This window comes from Colossoma macropomum, unplaced genomic scaffold (assembly GCF_904425465.1).
Source record: "Colossoma macropomum unplaced genomic scaffold, Colossoma_macropomum, whole genome shotgun sequence".
NCBI classification, from domain to species: Eukaryota; Metazoa; Chordata; class Actinopteri; order Characiformes; family Serrasalmidae; genus Colossoma; species Colossoma macropomum.
In genome coordinates, this window is record NW_023494792.1 from 33,562,715 (window position 1) to 33,590,193 (window position 27,479).

Sequence of the window (27,479 nt, forward strand, 5' to 3'; positions counted from 1 at the left end):
ATGGTTGTACTGCATATTTAAAGGTATCTTATAGAAAATCTCATAAAATCAAGCACAAAGAGATGCAGTCTCCATAGACATCAGCAGTACAATGGGTCATACTCTAGAGCTCAGTGACTTTAAACATGATTCTACTCCCTACTGTCTATGGAGATTGCATGGCTATGTGCTTGATTTAGTACACCTGTGGCTGAGAGATGTCCACATACTTTTGTCATACATACCCTACTATCTTCCATTAATTTGAGCAAAAATTAGCATTTTTGAGTGAAATACTCCTTTCAAGAGCATCAGTATTCGAAGTAGAGAAAAAAAGCCCAGCTCCGTGTCTCAAGACAAAGCGTTCCTAGAAATGTCTTACTTAAAAGAAAGTCTCTGCAGAGTCACTGCACATCCCTGAAGCCATGGATTAAGGGCACGTATTTGTACTGCAGCTTGTGACTGCTTAGCGTGCTCTGTTTGCTCAAATAAATCATGAAAAAACCCCATGCTCTGTTTGTGTGCATGCATTTGGGACACATGCTCAGAGGCCTTGTTCAGCTGGGACAAAGCTGCTCAATAACAAGCTCCACGGAGAGCTGATGTGAGCTAGGCTGTAGTGGATGCACAAAACTCTGTATACAGCATGCTTTAAAATGCTAGAAATGTGAGGTGTAACAAATCTCAAATCTACAAATGTATGTACTCAGATATACATCATGCACTTCTTGCTTTCCAGCTTTGTGGCCTCAACCTGCACAAACCTGAAGTGTGGAGACACGACTAGATCAGATAAGTGTCATACAAAAGCATGTTGATGTATGGTATGCAGCAGGCTCAGAGTTTACCGCACACTTGCTGCATGCGTTTTACACAGTGAGAGCTGCCAAATGCTTTCAGCTCTCACTTCAGTTTACATAGAATTTGCACAGTTGATCTACTCATTTAGCTATGTATACTTTACTATCTCTCTCGTGCTGCCTTGTCCTGTGTATGTACAATACTGTCTTTGTTGCTGGGCTTTGAGCCGAGCTGCACACAGTCGCACTGTTGTGTGTTTATTGTAGCAAAAAGCGTTCTGGCACAGTATCACTGTCAGAGCAAAACTAAAGTCTCCAAAATTTAACAAGGAAAAAACATTTGTAACTTTCAGCTGCTACATTTCCATCGCCTTTTAATGACGCTGCGCAAAGTATGTTTGAGATTTTTTGTTGTTCCATCAAACTGACTTTTAGCACTAAAAACACTTTCCGTAATGACATCATCGCAACCGCTGGACCAAAACCTTGTATTTCCATTTTTCAGTTTTTGTCATAATTTGAAAATACCTTTTGTCCCGTTACATTGTGTGAATCTGATGATGAATGGTCCAAACGAAACGGTTCAAAATTACTTGGAAAAAACTCTGGTTCATTTAACTTACATTAAAAGTAAAGTAGGTTTTTTCCTTCTCCTGTAAAGTTACCATTTTGGAGATACGATGTTTTGTTCAGACAACAGCAACATACACATACATACATACATATATACATACATATAAACGGAGGCCATGACTGAGTGTTGTACAGAGGCCCTGGAGGAACATTCTTTTATTCCACTGTACACTCTATATGGTCGGGAAGACAACGTTCTTCTTGATCTTGACTATTTCTTAAAAAATACTTTAGGTGCTATTGTTTTTTTGCTCTGCGATTGACTGGGGACCTGTCCAGGGTGTATCCTGCCTTCTGCCCAGTGACCGCTGGGATAGGCTCCAGCTCCCCCCGCAACCCAGAAGGACAAGCGGCTTGGAAAATGTGTATGTGTTTTTTTTGCTGCTGTATGTCTACCATTCTGAATATGAGGAACTAGTAATTAGGCCTAAATTGAGGCCTAATTCACTCCCACTGCAAGACAAAAAAATCAGCAAACAGAAATGGTCTGTCGACCAGCAATAACTTTGGTCTCAACTGACTGCAAACATGTTACACTGTATGCCAGACCTCTAGACCTGTGACACTGTGTGCTACATACTCCCTAGTGCACCTAGCCACCGCTGACTGATGATGAAATACTACTGTAAGGTTAAGGGGGGTGGTGTAAAAAATAAAAAGTGCTGCTTTCCCGCTCCACCAGCACACCTTCTGAGCATATTTTCTGTCCCGCATAGACTGCAGTCTGTTCCTCATGCAGACGACTGAGGATCCTCTTAATCCACTCCACTTTTCTCTAGTAACCTCTTTCAGCATGACAGGTTATGCGGTAACACCACACTACCTGCTGTGCCTGCTAAACCAGAGAAAATAAACATGCTTTCTGGTCAGAAATGTGCCAGCTAACTTTGTTCTTGCTATGATTTGGTGTTTTTTTGTTACAGGTTCAATAAACTGTGTATTTAAAGCCTACAAATCGCATCTTGTTAAAATATTAAAATAGCTAAAGCTTAAGTGTCTGAAAAAGGCTAAAGGCTACTGTTACCGTAACTATCCCAGCATAACAATCTTTAAAGCCCTCGTTCTGTGCATGGAAGGCCGCTGGATGGCTTTAGCAGTTTAACAAGGATGACCATGGGTGAGAAAAAATGACCTACCAATCAAGCTCATCAGGGCTGAATCAGAACATAGACTAACATTACATATTAAAAGAAAACAAACATGAGTACTTTTGTGCACCTTAAAGCCACGGACAGAGTGTTTTCAGATATTTAAATCATCCGGCTTCACTGACAGTGTTGGCAGATGGAAACTATCAATCGACTCAAACCTACAGACCGCTCAGCTGGCCAGCCAAGGAGGGTCAAAAATCCCTAAATGACTGACTGACACCTTATTGCTGACATATGTGTGTGCAAGGGACAATGTAGGCAGCACCACTGCTGAAAAAATGATGTCCTGTTATAAAAATTAATATTTATTTAATCAAAGAAAGCTATATAGTTAGGTCACATCCAACAACGGCAGTTTCATCTAATGCAAGCTATCTGGAGGGCTTTGTTTTGGGGATATACATTTACAGCTGTATTTACAGTTGGCAGTTTAGCTCGCAAGCTGGCAGGAAAAGCAGCTATATTGTTTTGGGTAACCGAGTCTCGCTTTGTCTTTTTAACAAAAGTGAATGTTTGCTTTAGAACAGTTGAGGGTATAATAAAACTGACTGCGACACGCAGTAGCCCAGTGTCAGATTACAATCTCCTCATGCCTGCCAGCATCAACACTTAATACCATGCAATTTATCTATGCATTGTCTATATGCCAATGTGCACATTTCATATTAACTTAAATGATTTGAGTAAAGAGCAAAATGTGAAGGCTGGAAACTGAACTGCACATCACAGAAGAATAAAAGTTACAGTGTGTCAGTTTCACAAATCGTGAAATTAACCAAAAACAGCCTCAGAAAAGAGGAAGAGTGATTGCAAGTTGAAACTCAAGAATGCAGTAACGGTGATGAAAAAAGACGAACCCATTTCCTCAAAACATGCCAAACAGCTCCTTAATCCAGTCTCAACAGCAACTAAAAAACAACCTTCTTATCTGATAACTATGGAAGGACTGCCCCTAGGACAGGGGTCGGCAACCCAAATGTTAAGAAGAGCCATTTTGTCCTTTCAACAAAAATCAAACCACGTCAGGAGTCACAACATTTTATGTCCATCTTGGCTGTAAATACATCACAATATTTGCTGATATAATAGTACAGGCTAAAAAATATAAACAAAAACGCAGACTCACTTTGCTCTACTTTAAGCTTTAGCTCAGCTATAGCTGCTTTTCTCGCATCTCCGGCAGGAAACTTTTACTCAAAAGTGAAACAGTTTCTTGTAAAATGTCTCTTGATGTTCAGCTTTTTACGAGGCTGAAGTTGCTTCTCATTCTCCAGCTTCTTGTTCACATTTTCCCGTTCCACCTTAAATGGTGCCTGAGGCGCCAGAATGTAACTGCTGCCCCATTTAAGGTGGAATGAGAAAATCTGAACAACTTCATGACTTTTTAGTGTTTGACAGATTCTCACTGCAGATTAAATGTATCAGGAAACCAGCTGGAGTGATTATGAATGCAAATAAGCCCATTAGGCTCCAAATTATCGAAACCCTTTTTCCAACATATGAATCAATATGAATTTTCCAACATATGAATCATATCAATCAACTGAAAATGATATTTAATATTTGTAGTAGTTGTGAAATATGTTCTTTTTGCTTTCACAGTATACTGCATACTCGAACACTGCTGTATTATCTTTTTGGTAATATTTATATCCTCTTGCCAGAGTGACTCACTGCCTTATTATGAAAGACCCCTTTAGTTTGTGAACAGTCCACTTCATAGACTCCATTTAACATGGGCTAGTTAATGACAGCATATGACTAAAACAAAGACCCCACACATCAATATATAGCAAATGCAGGAGACACAGAAGCAGTGGAAAATATCTCCTTATGAATTATGCTGGAACATGCCAAAGCAGGTCTCCAGTAATAATAAAAAGGATTATCTTAGCTTGTACTGCTCTAGCTACCTGTCAACACCCCTGCTGTCGCAGCATGAACTCATCGAAAAATTCACTGCAGTCTTTCTCTTGATCTCTAGAGCTCCAAAGGTCCAAGGATCATAAACCTCCCAACAGTAAAAAATCCATATACAATCATTGTCATAATATAATGATTTAATGTGCCACTTCATTACAGATATTTCCTAGAATGTCTTCAGATAAAACATTGTTTTAAAGCTGCTTCTTAAACAAGCTGTGTAACTACTGTAACTACGACAGGCAAAAAAATTGACTATTTTATACTAAACTGTATAATCAAAACAGGCAACCCTAGCCCTAACTGTTCCAGATTAACCCTTGTGTGGTGCTGATGTGTTTGTTACTCAGTGGTCTGGTGGACCCACCATGTTATTGTTTTTTTAATCAATACACACACACAATATCACAAGTGGTCAGTATAGAGTTCTCCTTTAGCAGCTGTAGCCAGTCAGCAGCCTGTGTCCATGTTGTCCACCCTCACACACACACGCGCACACACACACACGTGCACACACACACACACAAACAGCAGGCCATGTAGGAAGAGAACAGAGTGAAGGACACAGCACCTCCACACTGTTATTCCTCGTGGGTTCACCCCAAGACCACGTGTAATATAAATGTGTGGGGTTGAACAGAGTGAAGACACTGAAAATGGGCTATTTTATATGTTCTTCACAGAAAATGAGAAAAGACCAAGGAATCTGAGGTTGAAATAATAATAAATCACATCTTTTTTTTTTAGTAAACATTGAAAATGGGTCCCACAGACCTGAACACCACACAAGGGTTAAGCCAGAGCATGTTCAGAAAGTACTTTACCTGATGATGAACATTAAATTGGAGAATTGGAATTAACATTTGAAATTTGTTGTGTTTCTAAATCAGTAAGTTATTTTAAGTATTTGTGTAATAAAGGCAAACATACACATGCCATCATTTGTACTGTTTCATTAAAGTTCACTAAAAGACACTGTGTAAAAGACGGCGAGTCCTCCTCAGCGTTTTAGCTCATCTGAAGGGGCAGCTTTCTGAGCTCAAAGCTCCTCCTAATTAAACATGAATGAACTGCTACTAATGTTGAGTGACAAAGATTTCCCTTGTTTGATTAATGCAAACACTGTTTCCAGAATTAAATTATTATTGTTGTTATTATTATTATTATTATTATTATTTGACACACTCCTCTGTGTGCTTCTAGTTTCATTTGTACTACCAAACGTTTTAGTCTGTTAGCACAGGTGTTCTGGAGGCTACCAGAGAGCCTGAACTGAAAGTTTACAGGACGCACAACAATGGGAGGAGGGACTGAGGCTTTTGAACGTTCTACAAGCTATTAGTTCAGAACAGATAAGTAGCACCAGGCGGTCAGTAAAGCACATTTAAGAGGTGCTGAGTAATGATGAAAATGAAGGTTTAGCATGTTGGTGCACAGCTGTAATGCATTCCTGTCTGTCTCAGGATCACATACAGTGTTATCTGATTATACACCAGGATTATCGGAAGCAATAAAACAATGTCATACTGCATTTCTGTCTATGGAAGCATATTAGCAGCAATGTGAAGCAATAAGTGGCTTTAAAAAGAAATAGTAAACTAAACTGTTCCAGCCCACTTTCCAATGAAAACACCATAATAACATTAATGATCAGAACTTATATCATCCTGCACTCTTAAAAAAGATGGTTCTTCAAGGGTTCTTTAGTAAAGGCAATGGTCCTATTCAGAACCATAAGTTCTACATTCTTAAAAGATGGTTCTTCAAGGGTTCTATATAGAACCATGAACACTTGAAGAACACTTCACATGCAAATAGTTCTTTGCATGTTGAAATGGTTCTTCAGATTGTGAGAATGTATTGTGTATGGTTCTATAGAGAACCTTTTTGAAAGTAGCACTATGTAGCACCAAAATGGGTTCTCCTATTGTGACGATGTCAACCTCGCCACAATAGAAGAACCCTTTTTGGTGCTATTTTCAAAAAGGTTCTATATAGATATATACAACACATTCTCCATCAATCAAAAGAACCATTACACCATGCAGAGAACTATTTAAGCATGCAAAGGGTTCTTCAAGTGTTCATGGTTCTATATAGAACCATTTTCTTTACTAAATAACCCAAGAACTATTTTTCCAAGTGTGTATGGGAATGCACAGTGGGAAGGACACTCAGTAGGAACCTGAGAGAACCCTTTTAAAGAACTCTGTTCGCTGGACAGGGCTGGGGCTGTTTGTGTTGTTCTCATAGAGAACCAGTTACCCGTGTCAACTTCCACACACGCAGCCGAGCGCCGTGACTCAGCAATAAGCGGGAGGCGGTCACAGCCTATAAAACCAGCTGCACGACCCACGACGTCTTCGCTCCAAGACTTCCACTCAGAGACGCGCAGGAAAGAAACTTCGGTCCAATCAACCAACCCGAGACAAGTAAGTAGCTCGCTGCCTCCTGCTCTTACTGCTCTAGCGTAGCTTTAGCACTTTGGTACTACAACATCACGTAAAATTACAGTGATATCAGCACAGTAACCTTTAGGTTATAGAAGGCTTTGCTGCAGTGTATAGGATTAAATGTGCACATTGCATTAATATACTGAACGGTGCATGCATTTTGCATGCCTCAGTGTGCGTGAGGAAACGAGTTTAGCGCCGATTTATCCGAACTTTACGTTCCACCTTAAATGGCGCAGTTACGTTCTGGCGTCTGGACGAAGATGAAAATAGCTTCTTATTCGGCTTTTCCCTTCCACCTTAAATGGGGCAGCACTTCCATTCTGGCGCTTGTACGAAAGTGAAGTTAGCGTCTTATTCGAACTTTCCGTTCCACCTTAAAGGGTGCAGCAGTTATAGTTTGACGCCTGTGCGAAGGTGAAGTTAGCGTCTTATTCGAACTTTCCGTTCCACCTTAAATGGTGCAGCAGTTATAGTCAGGCGTCGGTACGAAACAAAAGTTAGCTTCCTAGTCGAATTTTCCGTTCCACCTTAAATGATACAGCACTTCCCTCTAGTCTGAGGCCTGTACGAAGGTGAAGTTAGCTCTTTATTTATTCAGACACCTCGTTCCACCTTAAATGGCTCAGCAGTTACGTTCTGACGCCCGTACGAAGGTGCTTATCTTCTTATTCGAACTTTCCGTTCCACCTTAAATGGTGCAACAGTTACGTTCTGACGGCCAAACGAAGGTGGTTCGTTTCTCAGTCGAGCTTTAAACGGTGCGACAGTCATATTTCTGACACCTGTACGAAGCTCAAGTCAGCTTCGTATTCGAACTTTCCGTTCCACCTTAAATAGTGCACTACGTCTGTACTTCCGTCTGTACAAAGCTCAAGGTAGCTCATTCAAACTTTCCGTTCCACCTTAAACGGTCCAACAGTTACATTCCGACGCGTTTACGAAGCTCGGATTAGTTTCTTAATCGAACTTTCCGTTCCACCTTAAACGGCGCAGCACTTACAGTCTGACGCCCGTACAATGGTGATCAGCTTCTTATTCGAGCTTTCCGGTCCACCTTAAACGGCGCAGCACTTACAGTCTGGCGCCTGAAAGAAGCTGAAGACCGCTTCCACCTTAACTGGTGCAGTAGATACAGTCTGGCGCCTGTGCAGTGAGTAGTTACCCGCTGCAGCATTTAAGGTGGAACGGAAAATTCGAATAAGAAGCAGGCGAATAGAAAGCCACCTTTAGCTTGGTTTTCACTTCTAGCTCGACAGAAGTTTTTCGACGCTGCACGACTTTTAATAGTAATAATAGTGATAATAATAATAATAACAATAATAATGACAGCTCGAAAATGAGCTCAAAAGCACTGCATGAGTGAGTGAATGAATGAAGAAAAAAAAGTATCTTGGTTCCGAGCCAAGTTGCATAACATGAGAGCTGCACTGAAAGGCGGTTTGAGGTCAGTCTGAATCGCTGTTCGGAGACGAGCGGTTACGATTTCACAAGTAGGTTTCACTATGAAAGGTGCAGGACATGCAGCACTGCATGCACATTGTTATGAATATGTGATTTAATGTCGTCTTGCATGCATCCATTTTTGGTCTGTGTGACTTGATAGCATGACGTGAATAGAGTAAGGAGTGCACTTATCTTGTTCCTTCTGTCTCTTTTTTCCTCACCCTAGTGGCTCCCTACACCATCACTTACTTTCCTGTGAGAGGTATGTGAGAACCCTAATCCCCTCCACCATCATGTGACTGAGCCCTGACCCTGTAGGCTTTATAACACAGGCTCTTATGAGCATTCATGTTGGTCAGCTGCCTTAGTGGGGATAGTAAATGAGATGCCGTTAAGCAAGCGACTCGCTGCACTGGCAGTTAGACGGAATGAATTGCAAATGAAGATGAGCTGGAAAATTTCCCATTTTAAGGGCCGGTACTGGACAAACATTCAGCCAGGAAGGATTTGATTTGGTTCCAAAGCAAACTGACCGATTCACCCTTAAAATAAAAGAGCTTTACAAGACTTGATTGTCTTTCACATCTCTGGCACTGTTTCTCTCAGCATTCTTCACAGTTGACCAATCAGACCTCAGTTTGGAAACTCTCTGACCTAATTTATGGACAAGGGTTGGCAGAGTGTTGAGCCATAGGAGAGAGGAGTGGCCGAGTAACTCTAGCTTTCATACAAATCAGTGCAGATTCACAGGCTGTGCGTTGCCTCATATTCAAAACTCATAACCACGTTTTGCATTATTCAAATGCAACAATGGACCATATTCAGTCAGCCAGTAAAGACTTGGTTACCTACACAAACTGATTCCACATATTAACCACTGTGTTCCATACTTTTTTAGTGCATGATTCGGTGTCATTTGTTTTCAAGGGGAATTCCACCAACTTCAAAATATCTGCATACTTAATTTGTTGAGATGTAAACAAACTCCTTCAGAGCTGATATGAATTGGTGCTTCATAAGGAAACTTGCTGTCTCTGATTTCTTTACAGTGGTGGTGATAGGAACCAGGGGTCGCAATGTCTCTAGCAGTTTTATTTAAATATAGCTATTTTATTTACAATCCGAGTTAAATCCGATAAAATACGTGTTCTTATGGGATTTTGCCATTTCTCCACCATAAATGGCTTTAAAAAAACTTTTAGGCCAAAACGTTCTCAATACTATTGTAACAGTATCTCAGGTATCAGACAGCCTACACTCTTAAAAAAGATGGTTCTTCAAGGGTTCTTTACTAAAGAAAATGGTTCTGTATAGAACCATGAACACTCAAAGAACCCTTTGCACGATTAAAGCGTTCTTCAGATTCATAGAGAATGTGCTGTAGATGAAACGGGTTTAATAGCGCATCTCAAAGAGTTCCACTGTGGTTACAAGCCAAAGAACCTTTTTGATATGAGTGTGTTCATAAGCATTTCGTGTAATAATGGTTTCTGTGAGGGAGCTTTTAGAGGCATTAAACTCTTCGGACGTCTGGTTCCTATGACCACCACTGTGAACAACTTTTACTCTCTAGAACAGAGCACTTCAAATTAGACCACTCTGAATGACTTCTACATCTTTACCCCTTAACTATGCAGAAATTTGGAAAAATCTGTGGACTTCCCCTTTAATGTAGACATTCATGCGTGAGGGATTATATCAGGGTCATCAGTCTCGTCGGCACTGGGCTGGGGTGGCTGCAGGTTTTCAATCCAACCAGGCAGGAGCAAGTGTCATATGACCAATCAGGAAGATTGGACCAACTGTTTGCAGCCACATCAGCCTTTTGTGGATAAGACTGGTCACCCCTGGATTATAGGATGTTGTTGCCATAGTAATGACCTTATGACTCTGTGTCATGCCGTGCTAGGCCGATGTGGTGCGACACGGATAATGCTGTCTGACCAGGGTCAGGAGTGGAAGGAGATTGTGGTAAACTTCGAGGAGTGGATGAAGGGAGACCTGAAGAAAACCTGCGTGAGTGTTTCATAAAGGCTTCTGCTGCTTTCATTTGATATCATCTCTCAGTTCCCCCCCAAAATCCCCACCTTTATTCCACCAAACTCCCAAATGCAGACCTTCATTAGAACATTAAGAGCTGCATCAATGATGAAAGTGACAGTCATGCAGTATTACCAGCACTGTGGTATTCTGTATAGTCTACTCCGCATTCCAGGTTTGTGTTTCATTAAAATCTACTTTTTTTTGTCTTCTGTCTTTTATAGGTGTTTGGACAGTTGCCCAAATTTCAGGATGGTGACCTGGTTTTGTTTCAGTCAAATGCCATTTTGAGGCATCTGGGTCGCAGACTTGGTAACTATTTGTTCAGCATCTATGCATCAGTGACAGAATGTGTATCTTTTTATTTTGTATCTTTAATGTGAAACTTTTTAAACTTTCAATGCAAGTTAATGTAAAAAGATTTTGTTCCAAGTGGTTTTGGATCATGTGTGTAGGTCCATTCATCATAACATTTAAACAGAACGTAAAGAACAGTGCCTTTGTGAACTATTACTGCTACTACTGCTAAACCAACTTAACCAGCATGCTTAACCAAGCTTGCTGGTTTGTGTGGGGTATTTAGGTTAGTTTGCCAGTCTTATGATGTCAGTTCAGGGCGCAATAGTTCTAGCTAACTAGCAGTGACTTGTAACTTCATAATTCAGAGAATCCAGTGACATTCAAAGGAAAAATGTTCACAAGGCATTTTAGTACAAAGTGATACAGATTTTTGAAAACGGTATCCATTTTTCCCATAGAGAAATTTGCTTATACCCAGACTTCCTAGTATGAGCATGACACTCACTATAGAATGATGATCATAGAACTTCAGATGACTATAGAATATATAGAAATAAATTATATATATATATATATATATGTATATATGTATATATGTATATATATATGTATATGTATATATGTATATGTATATATGTGTATATATGTATATATATATATATATATATATATGTATATGTATGTGTGTATATATATATATGTATGATATGTATAGTATGGTATATATATATATATATATATATATGTATGTATGTATATATATATATATATATATATATATATATATATATATATATATATGTATGTGTATATATATATATATATATATATGTATATATATATATATATATATATATATATATAATATATATATATATATATGTATGATATATATATATATGTATGTATATGTGTATATATATATTATGTGTGTGTGTGTATAGTAGTATAGCTTATGTATAGCCGAACCAATTTCCAGGTTTACTTATTTACAGTAAGCACGTTAATGCTGGTATGTTATCAAGCATATGATTATTCATTCAGCCATTGAGCGAAAATCAATGAGCTATATTACAGAATTTGAGCAGCCAAGTCCTCAAAGAAAAACATTTTCCAATGTACAGTAGAAGAATTGAGTCAGACCAAAAAAATCACAAAACTGGCTTGATTTCACTTGTGTGCAGGTGCTTATGGCAAGAACGACAATGAAGCCGGCCTCATCGACATGTTTGCTGACGGAGTTGAAGATCTTCGCCTTAAATACATGAAACTGATCTACCAGGAATATGTAAGCCCTGTGTTTATTCTTTAGCCGTATTTACACAGCATGTACATACATAGACCATGGTCGGTGTACACCTAGCAATTTTAATAGTACACCAAAAATGGCAAATACACAAACTCTTTGTAAGACCACCTCAGGTACTAGTGAATTGGTTGTATAGAGTACTTGTAACTCTGCAGTAGGCTTGATGTGAAGATGCCAGCTAAGCATTGTAGATAATGTTTGACTCATATTCACTAGTTACCGATCATCACCCACATCCTTAAGTTTAATATTAAACACTAAAGCTGTACGTTGAGACTTGAAAAACATCGCAGCAGTTGCTCCAGCTGGTCTCTTGGTTAACGAAGAGAGAACATGTTAAATGTCCAACTTTCATTGGGGGCACTGTACAGTTATAAACTGGCTTGAGTTTCACTGAGTGTGTTTACATGCACTTAATTATTCCATAACTGCAGAAAATCAGATTTTGTCAGTAAGCCAATCAACATGATTGATGAACACTTGATTAATCATATAATGGGGAAACTCTGGGTCTACGTGAGTCAGGCAGTAATCGGATTTCTGCTTTGCAGCCAGCCAATAAACTCGCAGAAGACGACGTGACGTAAACGTAATGTAAAGCTGAATTTTTTTTTTTTCAAGCCACGTCAAGCCACTTATTCTGAAGATATAAATTCTAGTTCATGTGTTTTGTTGTCATATTGTGGGTGCTTAAACACTGCTTGCTTATTTCCAGTACTGCAGTCTGTTTTCGCAAATGCACGGACTGAGAAATCAGAAAGAAATCAGAGTGAGAGTTTACATGCACTGAGAAATCTGATTACTGAGCTAAAGTAATCAGCTCTCTTTGTCACATTTTTAATCGGATTTGTAGATCTCTGATCTAAGAAATCACAGGATGCTGTTTACATGACCACTTGAATAATCAGATAACTACAGAAATCTGGTTATGATCAGATTATTAAGCGCATGTAAGCACATGTAAACACACTCAGTGTTTCTTGGTGGAACTTTATGTTAATCTCAAGGCAGATCATACCTGCTTTGATTTTGTCACTTTTTAAAGACCTTTATCATCTACAGAGGGCTATAAAAAATAAAGGTGTAGACTTTGAATACCAACATGTAGCCGCTGTGGTTCCAACTGTAATTGCTTAAATTTTTCTTCCATTGTTTCGTTTCTCAGGAAACTGGTAAAGAGGCCTACATCAAAGACCTGCCCAACCACCTGTGCAGGTTCGAAGTTGTTCTGGCCAAGAACAAAAGTGGCTTCCTCGTCGGTGACTCGGTATGACATTGCTAGTGTTGTTATCTCCCATCTAATCCAACTTAGCTATTTTCCAGGGCTGTAATAATTCACAGAAATTATAATTAGGTTCCACATGATATGATGGTGTCTCACTTCAATGCAATTTCAATGCAGCAAAAAATAAGTGCTTAAAAGCACATCCAGTATGTTAATGTTTCTATTGTCAGTTTATGAGAGCGTTCAACAATGTAAAAGTACAGTATTTGACCGAACCATTCAAACTCGTTTCTTAGCAGCAACACTGAAAGCTGCCATTTATAATGTCCCAGTCTAATGGACCAGCCACAAGCTAACATGCTAGCCATGTTAAAAGATGGTACATTTAGGCTGGTGCAGATCATTTGAATATTAGAGTATTTGTTTCATTAATAGTGGTTTCTTTGTTTAGTATTTGGAAGCTTTGCCTTCCTTTTCTTTGACACTCAAAAAATTGAAGCTTAAATTACAATACATTATCAGTAAAGGCCTGTAGATTGACCCTTCATTGTTTATAAATGGAAAATGTCTAGAATAAATAAAATATTAAAAGGCTCAACAAACTGCCCCCCTAATTTGGTGGACAAAAAAGTAAAGATGCCTGAGAAATCTTGTGTGGAAGCACTTTTTAAGCACTAAATTATCGGACGAAAAGACGTTGATCCACAACAAGTTCAGTGAATCCTCTCAAGTATGTAAATATAGTCATCCTCATCTGAGTACCACATGCCTTACACCGCAGCTTATTTTAGCTCATTCACTGAAATACACTATTAATACATTGTTGTGCCCTACAAGGCACATTTTGAAGCACAGAAAAAAAACATCTTTAAAATGATGGTTTATTATGAAATGGAAATATTATTGGGCCTCATTCATCAATATCTTCCTAAGTTTTTTCTGAACTGTGTTCTTGAAAAAGGTCTTACAAAAAAAGTCTGTCAGATTCATGACGTGTTCTTAAACCTCAGAATTGTCCTCCCTTTGTGCTCTTGAGTGTGTAGATTCTATTCTTACCTAAGAACAAACCCCAAATAAGTAAAATGCTATTCGGTTCTAAATACAGTACTTTATACTGTCACACCCATACTAACTTCATAAATCAGGTGTAGTAGAGCAGGTGCAGTGCAGGTGCAAGACTATAATTAAAAACCAATACTAATAGAAAACTGGTGCTGTTTGGCCAAGGCTCTGTGAGCGTTTGATTTTCTTCTTAACTTGGCCTCGTCTCTCTGCCCACAGGTCTCCTTTGCAGACTACAGCCTCTTTGAGGTGCTGCTGAACCACCAGGTGCTGAGCCCCACTTGCCTGGACTCCTTCCCTGCCCTTAAGAGCTTTGTGGAGACGTTGTCCGCCCGCCCCAAGATCAAAGCTTTTCTGGATTCAGAGGACTACAAGAAACTGCCCATCAATGGCAACGGCAAGCAGTAATTCTGCTTGGGCTGAAGGAGTGTAGATAGATCTGCTCTAAAGCCATCAACTTGTAAACCTCATCGTACCTCAATATGACATATTGATTAGTGAAGCATTCCACTTTGTGGGTACCTTTTGTTTTTGGTAAGATTTAACACTGTTTGATACTCTTTTTGACTGACTAAAATGTATTTGTCATTTATTGGAAATAAAAAAGCCAGAAAAACACATGCAGTGTGTGTTTTCAGTTGTCTTAAGGTTATAGTTTATACTGTATATAAGCATTTTAAGGATAAACATTTACATTGCACATTTAGTGTGCATGCCCCATTAGATCTTGTAAGTACAGGGTGATTCAAAAAGATTCATCTGATTTCAAAATGATTTATTTCACTTGTAAATCATTACAGAACAATGCAGTAAACTGTAAATGGTTTAAATGAGCATAAAGTTTATAATGTAATTTTACAAGTGCTCAATATGAACCTCCTCCAGCTGTACGGACAACATCAACGCCATAGTCAAACTCATCCCACACTCTATTGAGCATGTCGGGTGTAACTGTACTCACTCCAGTGTTGTGGAACCAACAACTGCTGATGAAAATCACGCTGCACAGTTATGACGGATTCACTCTTATTGAAGTGGAGAACATAAACGCTTTCTGCTCAGGGGTCTCCATCTCCCCTCAGACTGAAGGGAGCCATCTTCCATTGACAGAAACTCTATGACCTCCTCTTTCAATTGGTATGTGATTGGTTCCTAGGTGCCTCACGGTTGTAAAAATATGGCGCTTTGAAATCGGATGAATCTTTTTGAATCACCCTGTAGTGCCAGCTTTTACTAATCTATCTTGAGAACAGTGGTAATCACGATTATCTATTTCATTGCCTCTTTTAGCTCATACTAAATTCAGTCATGTGACAATAACAGGTCTGTGTGAGCCAGCAAGATATCTAGTCATGTACCTTGGAGCAAACGAACATGTTCCATGTGATTTTTGGTGGGTTTTATTGGTCAGTGCAGTCGTCCACACAGTCTAATCCAGGTCCTACACCCCTTCTCTTTTGTCTTCAGTTTAGGAAAGTGATGTAAACTTCCTTCCCTCAGAACTCTTGGGATATTACGCTATTTACAAGTAAAGGTAGAGTTCTAATGTTTGTAGAGGTGCTCAGGCCTGGCTACAGGTGTTAAGCTCTGATTGGACAATGGGTAATTAGGGGAGGGGCTCAGTGCCAGGTGTACCTGTGTAGGCTAGTAGGAGAATGGAAGACACTACAGCAAGCTGTTTTAACATTTGCTTGATATCAGCTGAATATTTAATTATTATTTGTTAAATGTGTGTTTTTAACAGCATTAAAAAATTATACATACCAAGATTTTACTAGTAGTGACTATTTTGTCATGTAAGATCTTACACTTCATTAAATGGCAGGGACAATGTGTTGAACCTGTTTTCACAAGTACAAATTTTATATTGACATTCTAATTTACATAACACAATTTACAAATAAATTTCTCACTAGTGAACACGTTGGGCTTCAGTCAAACCCACTTACTCAGTTTTTAGAAGATTCTGATATTTACCAGTTTTCTTATTTGGATTTTTTTTAGAGAAGAACAGAATCAAAACACACTCAAGAGCTCAAGATGTGAACAATTCAGTGGTTTAAGAACACGTAATGAATCTGACAGACTTTTTAGTAGAACCTTTTTCAGGAACAAATTTAATACAAAGGGCCCACGGTTCGGCCCACTGTTTTTTATGAGGTACTTGTAACAGTTTTGTTTAAAATGAATCTCTGATATTAAAACCTCTTTCCCAAGTAAACTCACATGGGTGACAATTTCTCATTTTTGTAGAAGATGGACAGTTACATGACATGAACTGTATGCAAGTGTGCACAAGCAGTAAAATTTACAGATTTCCTGCTGCCACCAGCTGGTTCCTTATATGTATGACACGTTGATACTATAGCGGCATCTCTCCATCAGCCAGTGCTGTAAGAACTGTCTTTAGTTCACTCTAGATCTCAGACTAATCACTCTCACACTAATCTCACACTTCTTGTAAGCATCTGAGCTGCCATCACTTCTATGTATGAAGCAAACAAAGAATAAAACTAACTTACTACATACAGTGTAAATAAAAAGTTATGGTCAGCATTCTTGAAGTGCAGTTATATATAAATGGAGCAGTGTGACTTTCAGTTGACCTGAACCGTTTAGTTTCCAATCTACGTTGATTGAGGGGAATTCTGCACAGTCCAGTCATTAAGATGTAAACCATCATTCAGAGTGGTTTGATGGGAAATGGTGCCTTTTTGAGAAACTTACCAATTCAGCTTTCTTTACCATGCAGTGACAGGAACCAGGGGTCACAATGACTACAATGAAAATGTCATTTTATTTGCCACCAAAAATCAACACTGAACCTACACATGCATTCTGAGATTCAATACGTAAAGTTAATAATGGTAAAATAATGGTGAATCTGAAATTAATGTCTTCTTTAAGGACTATTTTGCCTTTCAGTGCCCTCCATGTACCTCTTCGTCATTAAGGTATTTTAAAAATATGTTTTAGGCCTAAAATGTTAACTTAAAACCATTATAAAACAATGTCTTAGGCATCAGGGAATGTATTTGTAACAATTTTGTGTAAAAAACATCCCGTGAGGGAGCTTTTAGAGGCATGAATGCTTCAGACATCTGGTTCCCATCACCGCCACTGTGAATAATTCTGACTCGGCAAGTTTCTTCAGAGCAGACAATTTCACATCAGACTGCTCTGAATGACTTTGTTTACATCTTATTTATGAAATTATGCAGAAATTTTGAAAGATCAGTGGAATTGTCCTTATATTGTCAAGGTAACTATCCAAAGGAGTTAAACACTTAAGATAACTTTAAACTGACACTTCACCCAGACAGAGATGCAACAGAAAACTATTTCAGTGTTACATTATTTCTCTCAATCTATTACAGCATTTGAGTCAGAATAAAGAGGACTGAGATTATGAGATGTTTTCATATGGATGTTTTCCCCATCTTAGGCCACACGTCTGGACTTACGATGTGCTACAATAAAAAAAAAAAACAGCAACTGCTTACCTCTTTTTACAGGGAGGACCTGACCTACCATGTCTGGTTAGTTATTTTCCTAAGATTATAAAATCATGTAACAGTCCCAGTGTTCCAGGTGAACTTTAGTACAGCGCAGTAACTGAACAAGAACTTTAACAGAATCTCAAGGGTGCTTGTATTTTTTTTAATTTCACTTTTTTTTAATGAATATCAAAAAGTCATTTTTGGTGTGAAATCAGAGCCAACCAGAACATGGCACATAGACGAATGACAATTACATACATGACGTGTGTTATAAACCATTTGGCACACAATGATTAAACGCCCTAGAGCATTTAATACGCTCATCAAGTTGTCCATAGTTTAGGGCAACTTATTTTCTGGACATCATGAAGAGAGAGGTTGCCCGTCTGACAACCTTCTGCAATCCACAGGTATAAAAACGACTGTAAAAGTGTTCCAATAAGAAAACAGGATAACACTTTTCATAATCTGTCCAGAAATAGACTCATTTAAAACTTTTTGCCATTTATGTTAAAGCATACAGAAAACTGAAACACAACCACCAAAAAAAACAAAAAACAATAACTTAAATAGTACTAACTGTTAAACAAAACTCTTTTTCATCCAGTCATATGCTCGATTACATCCTCTTGTCTATACAAACCTGACTCCTGGACAGAAAATACCTTCACGTGACAATTATAAGAATGCAGCGTTCTCCTGATAAAATGTCGTTGGTGAACAAAACAGCAAGGAAACCACTTCTCAGTCTCACATGAGGTCATCAGGAGTTCTTCCTGATCATTACATTCATATGGCAGGTGCAAACAGTAGTACTTACAGTGCTTCACGTTTTGGGAAAAGATTCATACCGGTTGATTCGAGTGTTAGCGGCAGGTGCACTTTGTAGCGATCATCTCCTCATACTCCTTATAGGCGATAGAGCCATCGTTCTCAATGGTCAGGACACTTAAGGGGTCGTATTCTGAAGGAACGCATGAAGGCCTTGGAACAGAGGAGTCCAGCTTTTCGTAAATAATGTTCTGCACCATTGTGTGCACAGGCGAACCGTAGATGTAGCCCACGACCCTGGGGCAAATTCCCTTGCAGTACCTGGGGTTGTACTTGTGGGGGGCTATGATCCAGCGGTCCAGCTTGAGCTGGCTGAAGCTCACCCTGAAGTCGTACAAGTCGCAGTCATCCGTGGGGTACTCGTACTTGGGCAGGTCGGTCTCTGTGCTTGGCTTGGGTTCCTGAGTGCTGTTAGGAGGGCTCCTTCTATCCCTCCACATGTGCCTCACAGAACCGGATTGGCGACTGTGCCGGAGGGGCTTCATATCCCACTGGTTTGACGTGATGCTACCAAACCTGCTGTGTGCTGAACCCCTCTGATAGGCCACCTCGCTGGTGTCGTTGAGATACAGCAGCAGAGACGGTGCCATTTGCGTGAGCTCTATGGGGCTTCTATCAGAGAGGCCGTCCTCCAGGCAGGTGAGGTTGAGGAGCAGGTGGATGTCCTTCTTGTGGCTCCGAATGCGCGGCTGGAGGAATGAAGTCACGTCCACCTCCACCCACTTGCGCCGGCCGGCTCTCTCCGCGCGAACGTGGAAGCTAACAGGCGTGGCTGAGTAAGGGGAGCCTTGAGAGTGGAGGCAGATGCGGTCATCCGAGGGCACGTGCTCCTTCACGTGCAGATAGCAGACGGAGGCGAGAGAGGCCGCATGGTTGTGGCTGATGGAATAGAGCAGCACCGACTTGAGCAAGTGCTCCTGGGCTCGGACGCGGTCCAGACTGTAGGAAATGTCCTGCATGAAAAATTCTGAGAGAAATAAGACGTCACTGAGAGTCAAAGTCTTCCTCCTGCTCCAAGAAGATTAAAAAATGACACGCTGTGCTTTGTAAACAGTACTGAGAAAAGTCAGAGACCATCATTCATTTCCTTTACAGTCAAATCAGCCATTAAGTACAAAGTTATTCATTTTTTAAGAGATATTTCTAAAGATTAGACATAAAAAGGAAGGAGAAATGAGTGAAAACATTTGTTTTCTAAACTGGAGTTCATAAAATGATTAATAGATGTAGAGAAAATGGGGCTCCTAACAACCATGCCAGACCTGGCAGACCACCAAATATGTCACTATCAGATAAACAGCACTTAAAGCTCTCATCTTTGAGAGAGAGGAGAAAATCAAGCTGCTTCAGATCTGAAAACATCCGCAGGTGTTTCTGTCCATCCTTCCACTGTGGGACTGAAAGCAAAAGTGGAAGCAAGTGTCCTGACAAGAATGGAAGCTTAATAAGTAAAGGACGCATTAAAAATACTGAACAAATTATGTTATATATATTTAGTTGTTGAGGCTTCTGTGTACTTTTCTTTGAAATGTATGTTTTGTTCAGTTTTTTTCCTGATGCTAAAAATGAATAACTTGTATTTAATGGCCGTTTTGACAGGAAATTACATAAATGAAGGGTGGTCTCTGACTTTTACACAGTGTTTTTTTTTAACTGCTGAAAAAGCAGCCCAAATACTAAAGCCTCAACAGCTCAAATGTGGCCATGGTCAGCCTAGAATACTTTTTTTATTATTTATTATTACTAAGTGGTCCACCATCCAATGAGCAAGAATAAGGACTGATTAATGGCACTGAAAAAGCTCTGAATACAAAAACTAGCATTCAAAAAAAGGTCTCTCATTTTTAAATGCCTTTTTGTAAATAAAGGGACCCTCGTATTTTTGCTTATGATGTATGAAAGGTTCCCTGATCCTTTTTAAGCATTTTAAAAAACAAATACATTATTGACTACAGTTGCTGTAAGCCAGATTTGTTGATTTACCAGTTAAATGGCACTGTTAGGTTGCTATTAGCCTTACTCGGTAAGCACTTTTCGTAAGGAATACCAGAATGCCAAACCTGTGAAAACAGACAAATCAAACATCAATATGCTGTCAGTTGATATTAAAAAAAACAATGGTTTCTTGCTTTGTAAAAGGTGGCGTAGCTCATATTTGACTGAACGGGAGACCCGATTATATTGCAGTGTCACTATCAAGGCGGTTTATAAAATGGACATTTCCAGTTCTAAAATCTGAGTCATGTTCAAAGCCGTAAACGTGAATGTAAACACACACAGGACAGTAAACAATAATTGAATTCTATGTAAACGCACCAAGTTAATAAAAACTACTGCTCATGGAGTAATCTTTAAATATTAGGCTCAGATACCTATCTAACTCAGTAAAACTCTAAACTTGTCAATCCACACATCAGCAGACTATTCAGGTGCACATGGTGATCATCTAGTAATGTGACCTCATCCTAAGGGCTGTCCCAAAAGGCACCCTAAGCCTTCCTCCTTTAAGTCTGTACTTTGCTTGCATCAACAACGTGCTGCTGTAGAATGCAAGAGATTTTGGGGGCACTAGGTTTATATATTTGAATCTGGGACAGACTGTACAGGCTGTACATGTAAATTAGTTCATTTGCTTATCTACAGTGGCTAAAATCACCTGGCAGTATATGCCTGGTTTTAGAGGACATTCAACTACAGCTCAACCTACTCATCAGCCAAAAAGACTCCAACAAGGTGTAAAACTTGAAATGTGAGCTGCTCAGACACATTAGCCTGGACGTGACGTGCTGTCACCGTGCTACAGAGACTGTTATTGAAAGAGACAGATCAAAAATATACAAATGTACTTAGAGCTCTACAGAAGCACTTTTCTGATGTGGAGCTAAACCCACTTCACTGCAGCGCTACCTGACCCATAGCTGACTAATGTACTTCATTTAAAATCAGCCAGATTTTATTGATTTAATTGTTACAGTACACTAAATGACACCGCAGTCATTTAGACTAACAGCCACTTCATTCCAAGTAGGTTGATTAGTATGTATCGTAGAGTACCAAAAAACATCATATTGTAATCATATGCTTCATCCCTAGCCTTGGGTTCCTTGCAGGCACACTTAAATAAGTGCCGCAAGTGTGCACAACGGGGCAGAATTAGCCAACTTGGCTTCAGTTGCAAAGATACAGGACATCCGAGTGAAGACAAACAGAATGTAGTCCCTGTTGGAACAAAACCGTCTCCAAAATAGTAACTTTCTTAACCTTTAATGGACGTTTAAGGAGAAATCATTTATCCCAAGTTATTTTGGATTATTTCTATTGGTCTACTCATCATGAAAAAGGTCAAAAATGAGATCTGAGATTTTGTCCCAACAGCAACGATATGTTTTAAAAAAAGGGGTTACAGTTCTAAATTCTGACTGGTGGAGTCAAGTTTGTTCGAAGCTGTTGTAAAAAAATAAAATAAATGAAAAATGGAAATAAACACAAACCAGTTGAATTGTGTATAAATGGGCCGCCTGTTCATGGAATAATTGTTGACAGTTGTGTTGCTTAGCAACCATAGCCTACTGATAGCAAGTACATGGCGTGGAGATAAAATTGTTTATTATTATTACTACTATTACTATTATTATTATTTTCGTTGTTGTTCATTTAAATAACACATTGAACTCTCTCGTTATTTCCTATCGTATTTTGTTGCCCGTCTGACAACATAAACATTGGTGAAATCACGGCCTCTAGTGGCTGACTGGCTGAACTGCACCCGGTCTAAGTTTGAATGTTTGTCGTTTTTGTGCGCAAATCACGCGTTTAATGCTTTCTTTCATTATTGATATTTTAGCTTTATGTCTCCCACCTAATGTACGCCCCTACCGTGAATCTGTTATGAATGTTTCCTGCCCGTACTGTGAGCCTGTTTGTCTCCTTACCTCTGCTGTGGCCCAGGCACTCCTGTCGCGGAGTGATCAGGCGGGCGGTGTTGTACAGATGGGGCGCCTCGTGGTGGCCGCGCTCCTGCTTGGACGACAGCCTGTAGAGTCTCTTCATGAAGCGGACGTATCTGGAGTCAGGTCTGGTCCGCGGAGCCGCCGCCGCTCCCCACGGCTCCTGCTCTGACAGGGCCTTCAGCAGGGGGCTCAGGATGTTCCCGTGATGAGGCAGGCTGTCCTCGCCGGGAAGCAGAGCCTCGCCGAGGAGGGCCAGGCCCGAGCCGCCGACCACCAGGAGCACCAGGACCGCCTTAAAGCGACAAAGCGGGCAGCTCAGCTGAGCCATGGTCCAGGAATCCATCACACTTTAACACCTTCCGAGACGACACCGCGGAGTCCCCAGCCGAACAGAACTTCCGTCGCCTTTCACCTCACACCTGTGAGCAATCATAGCAGGGTGTGACCTTAGTTCAGCCGTGTAGCCCCGGTGCTGAGACATGGGAGCAGTTATGGCTTGACATGAATTTTCCCGTTCCACCTTAAGTGGTGCAGCAGAACAACGCGCCTGAATGTAACTCAACGGCAATCCAGATGTTAAAAAGTCATTTTGTCCTTTCAATAAAAATAAAACCGCTTTGGGAGCCACAAGTGATGTCCATTTTACCATCTTGGCCGTAAACGTGTCTCAGTATGTCCTAATGCACAAGTATAGGCTATAAAATATAATATAAACAAAAACACGGACTCGCTTTGCTCTGCCGTTAACTGTAGCTCAGCCATGGCCGCTTTTCTCGCATCTCCGGCAGCACTTTCCCTCAAAACTAGAAGTTTTTTTGGAAAATGTCTCTCAGCGTTTGACTATTTACGAGGCTGAAGTCAGCTTCGTCCGCTTCTTGTTAAACTTGTCCCGTTCCACCTTAAATGCTGCTTGAGGCGCCAGAATAAAACTGATGCACCACTTAAGGTGGAACGGGAACATTTGAACAAGAAGCTGGCGAGTTTAGTGTTTGACAGTTTCTCGTTGCAGATTAAACGTATCAGGAAACCAGCTGGAGTGTGTATAAACGCAAATAAGCCCATTTGTCTCCAAATCGTCGATGTTGGTCTGAAATCTCTCTGCTGTTTTGTTAGCTACTAGCTAGGCGAGGGTGTCTGCGTTGCTATGGTGACCAGCAGTCTGCGCGCCAACCTTCAGGGTTGAAGGGTGAATTAGCAGTTGTAGGCTACATTAACTGCACCGTTTAAGGCCGGTTATTGCTAAAACCGTGTTTGAACGATCAGCAGAGCTTTATTTTACTGCAAAGGAGGATTATTTTATTTTAAAAACATATTATTTTTAACCTCAAGCCTGTTTTAGTAAATATTAGTCCTCCCAAATCAATGTACATTGTTAGATCAAGTGGTCAACAGTATTTTTCATTGATTCTTTATTAGGTTACCCAACTGCACTTGATGTGTGGGTAATACACTATGAAGAACAGAGCTACCGTGTGCCAGCTTGACCAAACAGCCATTTGGTGTTACATTTTCTACCTATTGCTACTCTAATAGTTCATGATGATCAGATATTTTGAGGAGACCCCCTTAGTATAGGCGTAGCCCCCCAGTCCAGTAAATCTCTAGTGATGCCCTTGCCCAACCTGCTTGATTTTGTGAGCGAGGTGGTGATTTGGAGAACTCAGCGGACAAAACATTTATATTCTGTAAATACCTGAACTACAAATGTGACAGACTATTTCCAGTAGTCTGACACCTGGGCAGCCTTACTACAAGCTGCAGGTATCAAAGGTGTTGGGCAGCTCCACCCTGTGAACTTCCTAGACAGTCGACTAGTGGCTGGGTAGTTATACTCACGATGCAGTCTAAGGTAGATGGATTAGATCAATTCATCTACAAAGGCTAATCTCCTTAATTATCACACTGCAGTGCTGCCTATTGCCTAAACATGACACCAGCAATTCACTTTCAAACAATTGACTGTACCTTGAGTGTAATCTGAACCAGTCAGCCCGTTCTTTTGTATACAAATGGCTTGATTGGATTAACAGAACCAGTTTGAACTTCAGTAATGCAAACATATGAGAATTCTGGGATTCTGGAGCACTTTTTTTTTCTTGGACAGAGAACTAACTAAACTCACAGTGTCTACAATGCAAACATAGGCATTTTATTTACTATTCAAAACAAACACTGGTAACTAATAACCTGTAATTTTGATAATAGTAAATTGGTGGTAAATCCAAAAAATACCATTTTGCTTTACCCCACCCTGTATGTAGCCCTCCTCCATGAATGGATTGTGTAAAAATACTTTTTAGGCCCGAACCTTACTGCCCTACTGCCCACTATTGAATAATTCTGACTCTGTAAGTTTCTGTAGTGGCACATTTGACATCAAACCAATCTGAATGAGTTTACATCGTAATGATAGAACTATACAAGTTTGAAAAATAGGTGGCTTAACCCGACCCTAATCGTGTAGGGCAAGGGTCCTCCAAGACCAGCATCTGGAAGCATAACTAGAAATGGTTAGTGGTGGACGAAGACCCTGCCTATATACTACAATGTATACTTCAGCAATAATCACTTTTCTTGCCATTTCAACGAGTGGCCCCTAAGAACTATGTCAGGTTGCATATTATAAGCCTTAAATTTAAAGAACCTTATAAAACCTGCACTGATGTGATACATCAGTAAATGTCTTTGCAGCCTGTGGGAAGGTATGCCATAATTCTGCATCACATGGAGACTCCATTTGTCATGAAATTATACTGAGCAGAGTCAAATGAAGATTACATGGATTTTCTGTCCGTTTAAATGAGTTTATCCCCCAGCTGGGCTGCGTAGAGAGGCTGAAGCCCCTGAGAGTCAAGGGCACTTAGACCAGGACACATCACTGCACACGAGCCTCAGGGGGAGCTGCGCTGTGAAATTATAACTGCATCACTGACTGTCTGGACAAAGGCTCTGTAATGCCTCCCAGGCTGTCCTCAGCATTTATGAGCGGTACACTAAATGCCTCTGTCTGCTGTATGTGATCAGTGTTAACTGACTCCATCTGTATGCGTCAGGGAAACAGTGCTAATATGGACATAAAACAGATCAGAATCACCTGGATGAAGTCTGGTTGGAACAAACAAACCCAAAATGGTGCTGCTTCTGCAACTTCAAAATACCAGAAAACAGTAAATCTTCTTTATATAGAATCATATAGTGCATACAATGTGTGCCATTCATGCTACAGTTGCAAAGCTACAAGTTTATGATTTCAGTTATTGTTTTTGTGTATTATCTCCATGATGGAGAACCTGTTGTATTAAGTTCTTTAAAGAACCTTTTAAAATGATATACACAGTGGTTCTATATAGCACCAAAAGGCACTATTGTTACACCTAATAGAACCTTTTGCTATGTAGGATCATTTTAATCATTTTGCTAAAATTGTAGGCCGATGTTAAGACTTTAGAGTTTACATAAGAGTTTACATAAAAGAAAATTCCAATGAAATTTTGGATTTTCTGCATGATTAAATTGTTAAATAGATAAACAGAGTCATTCAGAGTGGTTCGGTGTGAAATGCTCCGTTCTAGAGAAACTTACTGAATCAGAACTGTTCTCAGTGTTGGTGACAGGAACCAGACGTCTGAAGAGTTTAATGCCTCTAAAAGGCCCTTCACACAAAGTTATTATATTAAATGGTCACAAATATGTTGTCTGAGACATTATTTTATGATAACATTTAAAACATTATACAAAATACATTAATGTCACAGAGGTGCGTGCAGGGCACTGTAGGGTAAATTATTTTATTCTATTTATTATTTATTTATTATAGTCTTAAACTTGTTTTACCATTGTCAATTTCATATATAAACACTTAGAAACACACTTGTAGGCTTAGTCATTGTTTTGGATAGTAAATAAAATGCCTATATTTGTGTTGCAGACATCGTGACCCCTGGTTCCTATCACCACCACTGTAAAGAAATCTGAGTTAGTACGTTTCTCTACAAATAACCATTTGACATCAGACACATTTGAATAACTTTGTGTACATCTCAACAATATAATTATCACAAAATTGAGAGAAATTGGTGGAATTTCCCTTGAGGGGCTGTAAATGGAAACAGCAGGATTTCAAATTAGTATTACATCCTTTTTTGTAATGTATTACTCTGGAATTCTTATTATTTGAACTTTTCCAAACAAAGCTTGTATTAAAGCTTGTAATAAATCCCACGACTTTCCTGCAGTCAGTCATAGACCTGACTGGTCAGGGCCCGGTGTCTGAAAAGTTTTAGTGTTAAGATCATCTAAACTGGCAGAGAGAGTATTCAGTGTGATGCTCCTGCTCCCATTTAAGGATACTCTTTGTGCTGAGATGCTTTCGGGAAACTCGGCCCAGAAAAGCTGTACTGATTGAAGAGCCATCAAAAAAGTCATCTGTTCTTTTATAGAAACGAGGCAAAACGTGATAAATTCAAGGCAAACATTCTTCCAGCCCACGCAGAGCAGACGGACATCTCTCTTTTATTCTCCAACACAGCGGTCAGTGTTTCTGAGGAGGCACGTTCGTCCACACTGAATCGGATATGGTAGGAGTTAGCGAGCGAGTAGTCATTCATAGAGAAGAGAAAAACATTGTTTCTGCTGAATGTGTGTTGTGGCTCATTATGCAGCAGCAACAAGTGAAAACAAGTGCTGATATTAAGATGTAACTGACTCACAGCTAAACCTGAAAGATTCATATTTTCTATATCTATATTGCAACATGAAAGACTGCAATTTTCAAATGGGAAGAGCTGCAATTTTTTATTTATAACCTATAATATCAACAATGTGAGGAAACTCTACCTAATAACATGGAACTGGTGAACTGGCCGTAGATGAGTTTG

The 27,479-nt window shown here is 39.7% G+C and overlaps 2 protein-coding genes across 2 annotated transcripts; one reads left to right on the forward strand and one right to left on the reverse strand.

Moving 5' to 3' along the window:
- The first annotated feature begins 6,775 nt into the window (after positions 1-6,775).
- LOC118812161 (glutathione S-transferase P-like) lies at positions 6,776-14,941 on the forward strand. Its single transcript, XM_036576926.1, has 7 exons — positions 6,776-6,918; positions 8,612-8,647; positions 10,295-10,401; positions 10,650-10,737; positions 11,910-12,013; positions 13,200-13,301; positions 14,541-14,941. Coding segments are annotated over exons 1-7 (627 nt in total). The 5' UTR covers positions 6,776-6,917; the 3' UTR covers positions 14,730-14,941.
- A 3,662-nt stretch (positions 14,942-18,603) lies between these two features.
- Positions 18,604-22,930, reverse strand: gdf9 (growth differentiation factor 9). Its single transcript, XM_036575345.1, has 2 exons — positions 22,585-22,930; positions 18,604-19,619 (listed from the first exon to the last, which is right to left on the reverse strand). Exons 1-2 carry the CDS (start codon positions 22,928-22,930, stop codon positions 18,688-18,690), a joined length of 1,278 nt encoding a protein of 425 aa, XP_036431238.1. The 3' UTR covers positions 18,604-18,687.
- Positions 22,931-27,479: the final 4,549 nt, after the last annotated feature.

Coding starts and splice junctions, on each gene's coding strand:
- LOC118812161 (XM_036576926.1), top strand. Junction 8,648..10,294: donor CACTTACTTTCCTGTGAGAG/GTATGTGAGAAC, acceptor ATGCCGTGCTAG/GCCGATGTGGTGCGACACGG. Junction 13,302..14,540: donor GCTTCCTCGTCGGTGACTCG/GTATGACATTGC, acceptor CTCTGCCCACAG/GTCTCCTTTGCAGACTACAG.
- gdf9 (XM_036575345.1), bottom strand. CDS start 22,930: ATGGCTCAGCTGAGCTGCCCGCTTTGTCGCTTTAAGGCGGTCCTGGTG. Junction 19,620..22,584: donor GTGCCTGGGCCACAGCAGAG/GTAAGGAGACAA, acceptor TATTTCTCTCAG/AATTTTTCATGCAGGACATT.